Genomic DNA, 16,867 nt, shown 5'->3' on the forward strand with positions numbered 1-16,867 from the left:
ACAGTGATTAGCACATGGAAGGATTTCCATTTTTATTGAACACCATATTTATTGAACATGAATGACAGAAATGGTTGAAACAATTAAGGTCAACTATTGTTTCAGAAAATTCAGTGTAAAGAGAAAATAGCTTGAAAGAGAGACATGGATAGTTTGGAGGGGATTTGTTTTCAAATGGAGGGAATGGTGGATGGTGGAATCTATTGCTTTAAATGGGTTCCTTCCACTAGAATATCACCCCCCCCCCCTATTTTTCCACTGGAAAATCCACTTTTCCCCCTGCTTCCATGTATTTAAGGTAGACTGTGGGTTCTCAACCTCAATACTGTTGATATTTTGTACCAGGTAATTCTTTATTGTGGGAGACTCCTGAGAGTCATAGCATGCTTAGCCTTATCTCTGGCCTCTATCCACTAGATGCCAGTAGCACCCCCACGCTCCAATTGTAACAATCAAAAATGTCTCCAGACACTGCCAAGTGTCCCTCAGGGAGGAAATGGCCTCATCTGAGAACCACTGAGATAAGTTTATCTTACCCAAATCTCCAAAGCTAGGTGGACAGCTGAGGTTCTGGTAATTGGTTCATTTGGAGGCATGTAACACTATTTGGGTAAATCAGAACTATTGAATGGACTTTTGAAGAATTTGTTTACAAGAGAAGTTCTTTTGTACTGGAATGCAAAGCTAGTGGACTGTGACTTTGGCATTGTCATCAAATAGTTTGCCAGCTTTTAGGAAACATCAGCCAGAGAATAAAACTAGTAAGGGAATGCAGAAAGGGATATAAGACTGATACCTGAGGACATGATTTGAATATTTAATTCCTATTTACAAAAGCCAACCAAACCCTGGGTCTTTTCTGTTTTGTCGTATAATAAGCTTTTTTTTTTTTTTTTTTTTTTTTTTTTACCTAAGCCAGGAAGAGATGAATTGCTCTCACTTGCAGCTTAATGGTTCTGGGCTTGAGGAGGCCTGTAGGTGGGAAGGAGGAATCAGTGAGGGGAGAGAATATAACCAATGGAGCAATGTTCTAGAAGAGGAAGGATGTGGTGAGAAAAGAACAATACAGCTTGTTAAAAGTGGTGGATGGAAATGAGAATGAGGGTGAGTGAGGTGGAGGCAAAGGAAGTCAAGATAATTGCCTCTGATATGTCCATGACCTGCTAAGAGAAGGAAGGAGGGTTGAAGGTAGAATGGATGATTTGAGGAGAGCAAACAGATACTGTGGGGAAATAAAAATGGTACCCACTGTGAGTTACTAGAAGATGCTTAACAGTGCCCCACTTCTGTGTATGTATCCAAAAGACTTGAAAGAAATATCTGAATGGATGTTTGCAACCATGTTCATAATAACACATTTCATAAGAGCCAAGAGGCAGAAGCCACACCTCCAAGTATCCACCAGTGAATAGATGGATAAACAAGATGTGGTATGTACATGTGCTATGGTTTGGAAGTAACCCCCAAGGCCCAAGTGTTAAAGGCTGGTGTGCTATTGGGAGGTGGTGGAACCTTTAAGAGTGGAAGGCAGTTAGACCATTGGGGGGATGTGTCCTGAAAGGGATATTGGGACCCTGGACTCTTTCTCTCTCTCCCTCCCTCTCTCTCTGCTTCATGGCCATGATGAGGGAAGGTGAATAGATCTCCTCTACCAGGCTGTCACCATGATATACTGTATCACCCCATTACCAAAACAATGGGGTCAAGTGACCATAGCCTGTAACCTCTGAAATCATGAGTCCAAATAAACCTTCCCTCATTAAGTTGTTTATCCTTAGTATTTTATCATAGTGACAGAAAGCTAACACAATGTGTGACAGAATATCAACCTTAAAAAAAGAAGGAAATCCTGTCACATGCTACAGCAAGGATGAACATTGAGGACACCATGCTAAGTGAAATAAGACAGTCACAAAAGGACAAACTGTGTGATTCTACTTGCATGAGGTTTCTAAAGTAGTCAAATTCATAGAAACCAAAAAGTAGAATGGTGTGGCCAGGGGCTGGGGAAGAAGGGAATGGGATATGATGTGTCCATGACCTTCTAAGAGAAGGAAGGAGGGTTGAAGGTAGAATGGATGATTTGAGGTGAGTGAACAGATACTGTGGGGAAATAAAAATGGTACCCACTGTGAATTACTAGAAGACTCCCATTCCCAGAGGAATGGTTTAGGGATATAGATTTTCAGTTTCACAAAATAAAAAATTCTTGTGATTTATTGCACAATAATGTGAATACATTTAATCCTACTAAACTGTACTTTTAAAAATGGCTAAGATGGTCAATTTCTTGTTAAATGTGTGTATTTTTTTTTAACAAAACCATTAAAAAATAACAAAAAATATGCTGAACTGCACATCTCATCTAGGAAAAAGTGGGAGAGAGGAAATTTGTGGTCACTGGTGAGCAGGGTTTTGTGTCACTATTGTTTAAATGCTGGAACACAGAAAATTAACAGTTAGAGTGAGGGTGTGATGGAAGAGGTGAGCTGGGCTGGATAAATATGAGAGAAGGCATTGGTGGTGAGGAAGTTGAATTTGTGGATTGAGAGTTTTGCTAAAATGATCAAGTGGTAGGATCCAGAATGAATAGCTTAAACCATGTACTAGGACTGTGACTGTAATTCAAGACCTAACTACGTCTGTTATGTCAATAATTTATCGATTCCAGCCAGGTGTGGTGGTGCACACCTGTAATCCCAGTGGCTCAGGAGACTGAGGCAGGAGGATCTTGAGTTCAAAGCCAGCCTCAGCAACTCAGCGAGACCCTGTCTGTAAATAAAATACAAAAAGGGCTGGGGGTGTGGTTCAGTGGTTAAACTCCCCTGACTTCAATCGCTGGAAAAAAAAAAAAAAAAAAAAAAAAAATTTTTTTCATTCCAGAAAAACAAAACAAAATCATATAAGGCAAGTGAATTTTGGATTTTTTGCAAATATGGTTTATTTGAATGACTAATATACACATTAAAAATGTTCAGGAAATATCCAAAGCTTGAAGTATGTATCAAATCTTTAGAATTAAAACTTGACTTCTACTCCTATAATTTCAAAAAACTTGTGCAAATTGAAATCAGTGATTATGGAAAGGCAAAGAGTATACAGTACTATCAGAGAAACTTAAACCAAATGGGGATAAAAGTGAAATATTTAACCATATCAGAGAAGGAAGCTACTATTAAAATAAAGCCAGTATTCCCCAAAAGGCAGGTCCATCATAATCACAGCAGATACTCTAGATGTGGCTTAAATAATTAAAGCCGCATTATAACCCAGAGCATATGGTAACAGTAAGTAGGCTGGTTACAAAAAGAGAATGGTTCAGGATGTGAGGACGGCTCTTTTCGGTGCCTTCTCAAGAAGGTGACACTTCTAGAACTATATGAACTTGTTCATGGCCACAGCCTGGCTTTAGGAAGATCACAGGGAGTCTTTGGCAAATCCTTGCACGGCTCATGGCAGTGAACCGCAGTTCCCATCTTTAATGTCAAGCAAATTTTCTTTGATTTGCTTGGGAATAAGTACATATAGGAAGTTATTAGCTTATATGAAATTATTTGACTGATGTTGAGACCACACAAAGAGACTTGATGATGTTCAAGTGGTGTCTTTCCAATCAATGTTCCGTGGGATTCCAAGTCATGAAGCACACTGAAATAGATCATTCCTGTAGGCGACAGCAGTGCAACTTGACATTCGAATAATGAGAGCGTTAATATTTTCATTCAATTATAACCTTTAACGCCTGTTTGAAGAATCATTCCATAAGACGTGCTTCTTCAGATAACACGATCTGGAACAAATAACAATTATGTTTACATTGATAAATGTGAATAATGAAATAAGGGAGAAATTGAAGTAATTGTCTCATTCTCATTCATTCATTCAACAAATATTTATGCAATGGCTTTACTATGGTCTCCCACATTTTGGATTTAGAGATCTCCCTGGCATGATGTCTCCTGCTCTCCTCTTACCTTTTTCTAAAACTCCCTATCAGTAAGTAACTTTTCTTCCTCCATTGACACCACAGCTTTTCTGTACATTGCTTATAGTACTTATTCTGACACTATGAGAATTATATTCCTTAATTAAGTAATTTCCAAGAGGACAGAGATGGTAACTTCATTTTATGTCTCAAAGATTATGTAGAAGAAAGCGTATTGAAGTCACTTTGGAACTTGAATTCTTGAGGTTGGCCAAGAGAATATTTTAGTCTTGTTTTTTTTCATCTAGAATATTATTTCATCTTGGTATTATCTGAGGATAATATCTGTCTTTCAGAGCCCAATGAGGTAAGGCATGGAAGACTCTCAGCATAATGCCCAGGCAGAGTGGACCTTCTGGTGTTCACCCCCATTTTCTGCCTCAGGTGGATCCTTCATGGTGCCTGTCCACCTTTCTGTACTTCCTATCATTCAGTCTTCAACTTTTAGTTCACTATATAATGGCTTCTCCATTCTCCTTAATCTCTAGCATATTTTCCACTCTCACTGTCAGCTGATCAATTTGTTTTCTGTTCACTGAGAAAACAATCATCAAAGGGAACTTCCACCCGTGCGTCCACCATCATGCCTCCCACTTGCCTTCACCTGCACCTGTCTATTCTGCTTTCCCTTCTGTGACAAAGCTTTCGCCATCGCAGGCCCACTTCTCTGCTCAAGCAGCAGACCCTGTTCCTTATAGTGCACCCAGATGCTGCTCCAGCAATTCTTCCCTCTTTCCTGCCATCATTGTCCCCCAGATCATTCCCATCAGTATACAGAACAGCGGCATAACCATTCATAATCAAATATTTCCCCTGACTTCTTACTCTTCTTTCTACCTCTTGCTGTCACTTCATTTATCTGGTCTTCTTTATAGAAAAACTCCTAGAAAGAGCTGTATGTAGTTAATATCTACAATTGCTCTCCTTTCATTCTCTCATAAGGTCACACCAGTTATACTTCTGCCTGCTGACTTTCTGCCCAAACTGTTCTTGTTGAGTTCATTAATAAATTTGTGCTGCTAAAGCCCATGGTCAATTTCCACTGCTCATCTTTTTTGACCTATCCATAGAATGTGGTGGAGTTGGTCCCTCCTCCTTCCTTCTTTCTTTACTTGACTTCTAGAAGAGCACACTCAGGCTCTTCTGTAGCAGGGGTTGCTTCTGCTTCTTGCATCCTTTGTTGGTCCCTTCTCAACCCATACCTCCTCATGTTGTAGTACCCAAGGCTCAGGACCTGGGCTTTCTCTCTTCTCTAACCTCTTTCACCACCCTGACCCTTGGTGATCTTATTTAGTCTCATTGTCACATATGTCCGTACTCAGACAAGGCCCAAATATGTATCTCCAGCCTGGACCAATTGCCTGCAACAGAGACTTGTACATCAGCTTGTACACTGCTCATTCAGATGACTCATCCCCAGGATGAAACAGCTGGTCTTCTCCCTAGTCTTGCTCTTCACATTCCCAACCATCTTATGGCAACTCTGTCCTTTCCATTGTTTAGGCCAAGAAGCCCTGGCATTATCATCAACACCTTGCGACCTTGCGCTCTCTCTCTTATCCTGAAAGAAATTGTCATTAAATCCTATTGTTACTCTCTTAAAATGCATGTGAAATCTGAACTCTTCTCTGCAGTCTAGTGGTGGCACTCACTATTTCTTCCTTGGGTAACTGCAGTAGCCTTCTCACTGGCACCCTGACGCCTACCCTTGGCTTCCTACAGTTTCTTCTTAACATAGCAGGTATGGTGGCTGTGATGCTCCTTGGCTTAAAAACTTTTCACAATGAACTTGCATACTCTATACAATCATCCTCTCCCCATCCCCTTATTTCTCTGATGAGGATCAGAGACTTTTCCTCTCAGTCAGTCCACTTGGGGTCACACTGACCACCTGACTGTGCCTCCAACATGGCAGTCCACTGCCCCTTATGGCCTTTTACTTGTGTTCCTCCTTTGTCAGATGCTGTTCCTCCGTGTGGCCACGTGGCTGGCTCCTTGCTGCCCTCTACTCTTTGCTCAAATGCCATTTTCTTGGTGAAGACGTCACTCACACCCACCATGTTTTTTCTGTCCGTTTGCCTACTTGATTTCTCTTCATAATACTTATCTTCTTATTTATTTCACTCTTAGTCATTGTGCTATTTAGTTATATATTTGTTGAATGGATGAATGGGCATTTAAAAAACTAGGAAGATCAGTTGGCAATATGAAGTAGGTAAATTAACAACGTGCATGGTTACTAAAGATTTGTGCAAGTCAGAAGAATATATACTTAGTACTATGCTTATTGATAAAATACTTATCATTATGATTATTGATTAAAAATGGAAGGGAATCTTGACATGTATATGAATAAAATATTCAAATTTCATTAGAAACCTGTTTGTCTTCTGATTAGCTTGCTGGGTTGTACGGATCAATAGAGTACACTTCTCGTGTTTCTAAATGAAGAGCTCCTTCTTTAGGGCTTGAATTTGTATAATAATTGCTAAATGGAAGAAATAAGACAAAAGCAAAATATTTAATAATTGAAATAATTATTATAAATGTGTATCAGTTGTTTGCTTTCCATAAATTTAAATGCATGGTAAGTACTTTTCATTGATGATTTCATTTTATTGTCTTAAATAGTCTGTGAAGTAAACACTATAACTCCATTATTTGTAAATACACATAAAAATAAATAACTTGCTAGTGTGGTAGCTGTCAAAGTCAGAAGTTGATACTTGAAAGTTTTATCCCACATTTAGGATTCTTAGTGACTAATAAATATGACTCCCAAATTGAAGATAAAAATGAAAAGAAGCTTTTATTTTAGGGTGTGATCATAATTTTATCCCTTTGAGACTCCATTTCCCATTCAAATTTAAACGGAAATTTTATTTGATGTTTAACTCATAATCCTTACATACTCATACAGCACTAAAAATTTTTAAACAATTTTCAAGATAATGTTTTTACTTTGATTCCTTGAAAGCACATACATTTTGGTGTGGTGTGTCTGTGTTGCTAGGGATTGAAGCCAGGGCTTCACTCATGTGAGGCAAGCACTCTACCACTTAGCTACACCTGCAGTCTTACTATGCTTCTAAAGCCATGTTTCCAGAATTAGTGAAAGACAATAAAATGTGATTATAACATCATGTAGAACTCTTAAATAAATTACTGGGTAAGAAAGATTACTTCTAAGGTTGCTAAGGCTACTTACAGCATTCCACTTACTACCACTTTAAGAGGTCAACTTATAAGTAAGAATATTATAAAATGGTAATTTTTAGGTAAATGTGAGAATTAGACTTTGTTAAAATATCTTAGAAGAATAGCATAGTTTTTTCAAATGTTTGGATGGCTTTTTAAAATATTTAATTTTGTCACTGGAAATACATTTTTAAATGATTACTCATCTCATTTATGAAAAGTATTCAAGGCAGCTCAAATGTTTATATTAGTTATTAGAAAAAAATTGAAGTGGGTTAGAAAATGTGAGTGGCACTTAGGAATTTAACATATATGTTTGGTTCTTATCAATTAAGGCATTTAAATATGTTATATGATGTAACATGCTAATAAACAATAATATTAAGACTGGAATATTATGCATTATTTGAAACTCTAGGCATTCCCGATTTTGCAAATTTTCCTACACATGCAATGCTCTGATAGCAAACTTAGTAGCATGACGGAAAGAGATAGAGACCACATTTTCTATTTATTTACATTTGAAATTACTCTTAGCTAAAATTACTTTCTAACTTCCTGTGAGGAAAGTCATTCATATGATAGACCTATTATTATTATTTTGGAAGGGGATTCGTTTCGCACTTGAATTCTATGAAACTACTTTCTCCTCTTTCTGCCCACCTCCGTCTGTTAAAATTAATAATTGTATAAGCATAAAGATTCCTAGATATCATTTGAAATTAATTATAAGTCATAGCCAAAATGATTTTATTTACAAAAGCAATAAAAGGGACACTTAGATATTTATGGAGTTATGAGATGAACTATTAAATTTTGACTGATAGGTATTTTTTTAAAAAATACCAAATCAGTCATCTATGTTTCTGGAAGGAAACTGAATATTTTGAAGGGGTCAGTTCTTCCCAGAGATATCCATAGGTTTAAGGAACTTCTTATCAAAATCCTAATACTTTTTTTCTTGGGACTGGGGTTATGGTTAAATATAAGTAATTCTATAACCTATCTGCAAAAATAAATAGAAAAAAATATAAAGAGGGAGAAAATTGTACTATTTCAGAAAAAAAACTATTAGAATACTATAATGATTAATATAGTAGCTCTGGCTCCTAGAGATGGGTGGATCAGCAGAACCTCAACTATTTTCCACATCTGCATCATATGTCTCTGACATAACCTGCAGCTGACAAGAATTAAATAGGCCCACTATCTGATGGGGGAAGTACTACAAAACAATGGAGAAGGGATGGTTTTCTCCAAACAGACTCTACAGAAAGAGAATGCAACTAGGGTTACATTGGCCACCATGCCACAGAATAAATTCCAGATGGATTCAGATGTTTAAAAAAATTAAAAGTAAAATGGAAAGGTGTGTCTAATTTCTGAGTAAGAAAATACAAAAAATAGAAATCTAGTATTTATGCAATCAGGAGAGTAACTGAGTGACAAGATTACTTGAGAGTTGGAAAATTGTTTTGTGACTCTTGCACCTAACTTTTCTCAAACTTAAATACTGAATTCCTGAAAAATCATAATTGGGCTTAAAGTTTTCCTGATTTGAGCCAAATCTATATGGAAACAAATGAAAAGGCCTAGTCGTTCTCTGAACAAGAAAACATCAGGGAAAAGATGCTGATTTCTCAGAAATTCATTTATAGTCTTAAATGCAACCACAATATGTGATTGATAACAATTCCAAAAATTGTAAGAAAAAAACAAAATAGAGAGTAAAGTTCTCAAAATTGTATTAGAGATTCTTTATCAGATATTATAGCGTATAAAGTGATACTAATTAAACACAAATGGTTTGCAATGGAAGAATAGACAAATCAATGAAGCAGGAAAAGGGGTCAAGAAACACAACACATTCAGATACATTAATAATTTGATATATTATCAGGTTAGGTATTTCCAGAAAGTCATTTGGTAATACTTGTTAAATATATTGAATATTCATATACTTATCCCTACTAATTCTAGAAATTTATCCTAAAGAAACTAGCAGATGAGGAAAACAGTTTATCCAAAGGTGTTCCTCATACCTTATGTAGTATCAAAACAAATGTGTATACAACCTAAAATTGTTGCAAAACATGGATGCACAGAATAAAATAATATGCTCTTAAGTAACTGAAAAATACATGATTTAAAGGTGTGAAAAATATGTACATTAGTTGTAATGGAAATCAAATTATTCTAATGCCAAATTTCAGTTTAAAAAGCAAAAAAGAGAAAGAATGTGAAAGGAATATTTGATAAGAATGGAGCAAAATATCTGCAGCTGTTACCACCGAGATTTTTTTGTTTTGTTTTTCTTTCTGATCCCTAGATTTTGTCCAATATACTAACTAAATAAACATCATTCTACAAAATGAGCTGTGTGTGAGGGATCTTACTTCCTTCCATATATCACAAGGTCCTTCATTACAATTGTCACTTCATTTAGTGTGTGCTTCTGTGTTCAGTTTTAGGCAAGAAGCTAAAACCTGTTGTGCATTTTGATCAAGCATACATTTGAACTTACTGTTCTCTGTACTTGAGTATCATGCACAAGGAGACACCAACCAAGATGAAAGCAAGTACTGAACCTGCCACAATACCTAAGGGAAAAAGAACAGTGACGATCAAATGCCAGAAAAAGCACGGCCTACATTGTATGGACTGATGGTGGGTCTGCTCTGAGTGTTTTACGTTTAAAAAGTATTAAAAAGGTTTATATTTTATTATACTTAAATTTTATCAACCATAAATATTGAGTTCCTGAATAAGTCATAGTAGGCCTAAGGTTATTCTGATTTGAGCCAGTCTACATTTTATCTCAAGCAGCAAGCTCAATATTGCAGGGTTCCAGTCAGCTTTCCTTTGGGTTTTTCTGTTCCTTTCAGTTTTATTAGTAATGTTCTTGTCACTGAGATGAAATTAGGAGGACAAGACACCAGGATCCCAGAGTTTTTGCATAACAACATTTGACTCTCGGTTCTTTTTTGCTATAGCAGAATTGTTTTCAAAAAGTACCAAATCATGCAAAAGACCAAGAGATACTGAAAAGAAAACTTTCATTTTAAATAGCAGGAATAGTTGGTTATTTAAATTACTTATGCAACTCTATCCAAAGGAATATTTTGTAATATGCACATTAAAATATCCTTAAAATACCAGAGAAGATCATACCCAATAAATTGAAATGAAAAACCATTAACAGGTAGACTATATGGCATCTAAGTATTTATAAAATATCATAAGAGCTTTTCTTCAAGTATTTAAGAAAACTTACCAGAAAGAAGAGGAGCAAATGAACCTAAGGAGAATACAAAATCATGAAAATATCAGTCTAGTAGTGTAATTCCAATGTGACCCAAGTCCCATAAACCTTTGGCAATGTGCCAGAAGTCAATGCTCAGCTCCTTTCTAAGTCTACTTATGATAGATTGGATCCCTGAGTTAGACCCACTCTTCTATCATGTGACAAATCACCGGATTTTTTTTTTTTTCACCTTAATTGGATAGGTTGTGGAAAATCACCAAGTAACAAAACAATATACTCAACTTTGTTATTAATGATTTCTCAGAATCAAATGCAAACATGAACAGTAATAACAGGTCAAATAACATGGTTTTGGAGCTCCTGTCAGATTGGTAAGCACAAATAAAGATTTAGTAAAGAGGGAAGTCACTGCTACAACTCCTTTCCAAATGGAAGGCTGTTAGTTTGCATTTTTGCTTTTCTTAATGTTTCTCTCTTTGTCTTTTATTTACTCCCTTCATCCTCAGAAATCTGTGCTTTTTCTAGAAGAGACCACTGGCTTCAAGTTATTATTCATGGTTATTGTACCACTGATCACAGACCTATGTCAACTGAAAGCCCTGGAGTCTCCAACATTGAGGGAGACCCTGGCACTCTCTCCATGGGCCAAGTGCAAGCAGCAGTGAAGCCTTAGCACTTACGGGATCTGCAGACAGCCAGGGGAGGGTTCCACTGATGGTCGCCCTGGCACTGGCTCTGGGGGCTGCCCTCCAGGGTATACCCATCTTCACACTCCATAGTTACAACAGCTCCATACTGGTACATCTTCCCGGGTTCCAGCCCCTTCTGAATTCCATTCATATTCTCAGTGAAGTTACAGTTCATCTCTGCAATTAAAGGAATCAAACTGAGGTGGAGTCATACTTTGTCCCTTTACTAAGAAAGAAGAATCTTCCTTTAATGAAAAGGTTATGGAACCCCCTTATTTCATTGTTAATAAGCAAAGTTTCATTGAAATAGCATGTGGCAGTATTCCAGGCATGGTCTTTAAGTGTCAGCCATCAGTCTTAATAATCTCCAGATAATTTAAATCAGATTGTTTTCTTTCCTTTTGCTTCTGTGCTAATAATATTATATCATTCTAATGGTTTCTTAGAGAAATGATGAAGGCTGAATGGGTAATTTTAAATATTTTGGATTACTGGTTTATTTTACTACTTCTGGTTCTACTCTCTAGTTCTTTATACAAGTATGTTTTCTCATTTCTTCTTTCATCTTTTCAGTGTAGGGGTCAATAGTGTAAGATCTTGGATTTGAATTCTGATTCTACTACTTCCTAGTTGTGTGACTTTGAGTAAGGTATAAATCTCTCCAAGCCATTGGAACCGGGAACAGGGATATTAATGGCATTAACGTTCTATGAATCTCAGGAAGATTAATATCATGATGTAGTGTATGTAAGATGCACTGCACAGTGTCTGGCATATAGTAAAATGTGCTCAGCAACATTAGGTATTAACCTACTATTCATACTTCATATACAATGTTTTTGATAGCAAAAATGACTTTCTGAAGATTTTATAAAAATTTTACCCATAATCCCATGACCCCAGAGGAAATATACTCCAAAGACCATCATATTTTTACTGGTATTTTATGAAATGAACTTTAATCATAACAGTAACGAGGGTATAGATACAATCTGTGCTTAAGTTTAATTATGAGAACTCTTCAATTTTCTGTGTGAAAAGGATTACATTAGTGGTCATTTATCAGACAGACTACAGCCTCAGTCATTTTTCTTATTTTGAGATAGTCATGTTAATTAATGTATTAATCCAATTAAGTGCATTTAATTAAATGATCCATTTAATAGCATTTCATTGGTTATTCTAAGTTGAGCATACCTATTTGGAACAAATTAATTTACTAAGAAAAAAAAAAGAAAAAATAGACAAAGTACCTTTACAATAAGGGGCAGGTTGGCTCCAGGTTCCCTCATGTGTGCAGAGAAGGAACTCCTCTCCCACCAGCAGGTAGCCTTGGTCACAGCTGTACAGGACTGACATTCCAGGGGAAAACTGAGCTTTATTTCCACCAGTATGATTTCCGTTGTCAATGGTAGATGGAGGCTGACACTCTAAGAAAGCTTAGAGATCAATAAGGAAGGACCTTTAATCCAGCACAAAGGAATACCAGGCAACACATCTCAGGTGATAACAGCACAAAAAGGCAATGAGCCATAAGCCAGTCAACTGGTAACCAGAAACATTCATTCCAACCAGACCAAGCGACACTGTACAGAAATGTGTGCTTCCTACCTACATCCTCCATGATCTAAGGAAAAGCGACAAGGGAAGATATTGAAAAATCAGTGGCTGTGATCCACAGTTGTAATCTATCAGCCAAGAGTATTCTCACCTTTTCCCTCTACCTAGCAACAGGCTGTAGTCTAAGCATCACACATCCAATGCCTTTAGGAACTAGGTAGTGATTCACCATGTGACAAATCAGAGAGCCCCTGTCCTTTCAAAAGTGGCAAGCTGCTATGGATGTCACTGTTTGCATGTTCAATAATTTTCTTGGACAACAGAGATGGGTTTCTCTTAAAATAAGATCACCGTACTGGCCACAGAGAAGTTTGGGGGTCATGAATTCATTTGGATCACTCATTGGCAGCCTCTGCTATAGATAATCAGAGATAGGAATAAAGTTGCCAATCACAACTAAATTTGGTGAGTTTGGAAGCCAGCATCATTCTCTGGAACACCTGCAGTTCTCCTGCTGGTTGGTATGGTAGCCTTAAATATCAAATCATCAAGCAACATTACAGCCAAACATTTGCCGAAAATGTATGTGTATTTTTCCTATTTTAAATTCATAAGAATAAGAAATTTGGAGACTCAATCAATTTGGAAGTTAACTTTTGTCCTTTCATATAGTATTGCTCTACACAGTAAAAATGGAGAGGGGGAAAAAGAATCACCGAGAAGAAAAGTCCGATATCCTGAAGAACAATACAACTGCCTTCCCTGTTACATGCTTTTCCCTAGGCAGTATTGCAAGTGCATATTCAAAAACCTGTATTTCGTATAATAGCCGTATTTTATCCCTTAAAGGAACCTACCTTTTTTGATACAAGTTGGTACACTGGGTACCCAGGTGTTATCTGTGTGACACCTTATCAAGTGACTTCCTCTCATAATGAAGCCAGGACTGCAGGCAACATGTAATATGTCATGGTGGGAATATGCAGAGCGAGTTTGGTTGAGCATGTATCCATGTTTGACTTCTGGGTTAGGGCACTGAGTTACCAGTGGAGACGGTAGACACCGTGGGAGAGGTTCACTCCAAGACCCATGTCCTTTAGAATCATTTCTGCACTGTAAAGTTTTCTTCCCCAGAAGATAGAATCCTTGGTCACATTCATAAGAGACTTCTTTTCCATATGGAAAGTGCTCTGCCGTCACACCTGTGTGCCTCCCATTGGCAATCTTGGGTGGAGGTGGACAGTGAATAGCTGCAGGAGAAATTTAGAGAATTCGACTTTAGTTGGTCCTTTGAAATGGACAATCTTCATTCAGTACAGATGACACTATGCAACTGCGTTATATTTTCCATAACTAAAAATTATTTAACATTTGGAACCTGGATTATGCTTTTTGTTAAACAACTTCATTAAATGTTGTGAAAATATGAGTAATACATATTTGTTTCACAAAATTCAGAAAATACAATCAAGTATTAAGGTGGGGCTGCAAATTAGTGCAGCCACTCTGGAAAGCAGTGTGGAGATTCCTCAGAAAGCTTGGAATGGAACCACCATTTGACCCAGCTATCCCATTCCTCGGCCTATACCCAAAGGACTTAAAATCAGCATACTACAGAGATGCAGCCACATCAATGTTCATAGCTGCTTAATTCACAATAGCTAGATTGTGGAACCAACCTAGATGCCCTTCAATTGCTGAACGGATAAAGAAACTGTGGTATATTTATACAATGGAATATTACTCAGCCACAAAGAATAATAAAATTATGGCATTTGCAGGCAAATGGATGAAATTGGAGAATATCATGCTAAGTGAGATAAGCCAATCTCAAAAAAACCAAAGGAAGAATGACCTTGCTGATAAGCAGATGATGACACATAATGGGGGGGAGAGGACAAGAATGGAGGAAGAAGGGACTGTATACAGGGAAAAGAGGGGTGGGAGAGGTGGGAGGAGAAAGGAAAAAATAACAGAATGAATCAAACAACATTACCTTATGTAAATGTATGATTACACAATGGTATGCCTTTACTCCATGTACAAACAGAAACAACATGTATCCCATTTGTTTACAATAAAAATAAATTTTAAAAAAATTAAGAAAAGAAAAAAAAAGATAGAAAGAAATACAATTATGTTCTTATGACCTCAAATAGGAGCTATAGTTTTTTAAAAAAAAATGGGCTACATTTTTATAAATTAGCAAATATATGGCAAATACTCAGTTTCTACTGTTTGTTTCCCAGTGCTAATGTTGATAAAACACTGAAATATTTTTTGTTTGTTTGTTTGTTTGTTTTTGGTACCAGGAATTGAACCCAGGGCACCCATTGAGCCACATCACCAGTCCTTTTTATTGTTTGAGACAAGATCTTGCTAAATTGCTTAGGGCCTCACTAAATTGCTGAGGCTGGCTTTGAACTTGTGATCCTCTTGCCTCAGCCTCCCCAGCCTCTAGGATTACAGTTGTGCACCACTGGGCTCAGTTCATACAATGATAGATTTTCTATTACATACACACTGAGGGAGAATCATAAATAAACTATTTCTTTGGTGGTCTTCCCTCTCTAACCCCCTATGTACACAGGTAGTTTTTTATTTTTCTAATTACCTTTACATTGTGGAATCTTTTGGAACCAAATCCCATTCTTAGCATCTTGACATTTCTTATAAGCATGTCCAGTCAACTGGTACCTAGTGAGAAACACAATATAATAAATACATTTCCTTTTTCCAATATCACATTTCTGCAACTGAGTTTCTTCAAACTACAGATACAGAAGCACTTCTAAATAGGAACTTTGGCCGAAGAAGCTAAAACTCTTGATCTTGTAAATAAGAAAACTACTTCAGACCTAGAGACCTAGTAAAGCTCTTCCCATTTCAAGAAAGCACAGAAAGTCAGAGTTGCTAGTTAGACCACTGGAACCTAATGGTCACCGTGGGTGAACAGTGAGGAACCTCTAAAGGAACTCATTAGGAAAAGCTGTAGGCAGAGTTAATGAGCGACTCCAGGCAGACCCCTTTCCTCGGAAGGGACCACCTCACACTCACCCGACATGACAGGACGTATTCACTAGTTCCACACGTGCACCAGCTGGAAGCTCTGTCACGTGCCTACATGCTTCTGGGGGAGGAAATTTGGAATTATTCATAGATCATCTCATCTCAAAGAGAAAGACAGCTCAGGAACTGAAAGTACCTTCACATCGTGGAGCGGGACTCCAGTGTCCTGAAGGCATACAGTGAAGGGATTTGTTTCCCACAAGCATGTAGCCAGGGTCACAAGTGTAGTCTACAGTCATCCCCGGGACAAAGAGGACCATATTTCCACCTGTATGCCGACCGTGATGGAGGGCAGGAGGAGGCTGGCAGCCTGAGGAGAAAGCTCCCCACATAAACACCAACACAGAGGAGTTCTACTCCAGAACTGTAAGTACACAACATTTGACAACAGACAATCTAAACCTTGGAAGCCAAGGATCAGAAAGCTCTCGTTCATCACTGAATGCTTTCTACTATTGTAAAAGAACAAGGCCCTTTAAAAAGTTCTTCTCATTATCTACCCTGAATATATCTCAGATCTAAGGGAGCATTTGCACAAAGAATACACATGATGCATATAAAACATTCTTGTACGGAATGGAAGGAATGGGAAAGTAATGCCCCCTTGACTTTTTCCATGACTCTAGTGTTGGGTGGGAGATAATAAGCAAAAATAAGTAAGTAAAATACTTATTTTTTACCTTTTTCACAAACTGGTGCTTCAGGATCCCAGGTGTTATTAGCTTTACAACGAATCTGACCACTACCCTTCAAAGTATATCCATCATAACACTGGAATGTCACACTGTCGTTATAGAAATATGGGGCTCTCTTGCTGGATGTCTGGAATCCATTATCAATGAAGACGTCTGAGCACTGAACATCAGGGAGGGAAAGTTTACAGAGAGGAGCAGGGCCACTCCAGGTGCCTCTCTCTCCATCAGTGCTGGTACACCGGATGGTGTGCTCCCCAATGAGGTTGAACGGTACTCCTTCCTCTGGCCCGGGGTTACATGTATAAGTGACCACGGTTCCATATGGAATGTCTTCCAAGGAACTCCCTGTGTGTGTCCCATGGTAGATAACAGGGGGTGGTGGGCAGGTGATTTCTAGAAAGACGAA

At 37.7% G+C, this 16,867-nt stretch overlaps 1 protein-coding gene across 1 annotated transcript in view; it reads right to left on the reverse strand.

Moving 5' to 3' along the window:
- Positions 1-2,981: 2,981 nt before the first annotated feature.
- The window catches only part of CR2 (complement C3d receptor 2), a 34,082-nt gene continuing 20,196 nt past the window's right edge, over positions 2,982-16,867 (reverse strand). The window contains exons 10-19 of the mRNA XM_079106480.1: positions 16,447-16,854; positions 15,903-16,076; positions 15,755-15,827; positions 15,312-15,394; positions 13,555-13,947; positions 12,391-12,576; positions 11,129-11,314; positions 9,708-9,867; positions 6,365-6,473; positions 2,982-3,790 (exon numbers count right to left, since the gene is read on the reverse strand). Of these exons, the coding sequence (XP_078962606.1) occupies positions 6,380-6,473; positions 9,708-9,867; positions 11,129-11,314; positions 12,391-12,576; positions 13,555-13,947; positions 15,312-15,394; positions 15,755-15,827; positions 15,903-16,076; positions 16,447-16,854 (1,757 nt within the window). The 3' untranslated portion in view covers positions 2,982-3,790; positions 6,365-6,379. The remainder of the gene's footprint in view (positions 3,791-6,364; positions 6,474-9,707; positions 9,868-11,128; positions 11,315-12,390; positions 12,577-13,554; positions 13,948-15,311; positions 15,395-15,754; positions 15,828-15,902; positions 16,077-16,446; positions 16,855-16,867) is intronic.

The sequence above is a fragment of the Sciurus vulgaris genome (genome assembly GCF_902686455.1).
Source record: "Sciurus vulgaris genome assembly, chromosome: 12".
In the NCBI taxonomy this organism is placed as follows: domain Eukaryota; kingdom Metazoa; phylum Chordata; class Mammalia; order Rodentia; family Sciuridae; genus Sciurus; species Sciurus vulgaris.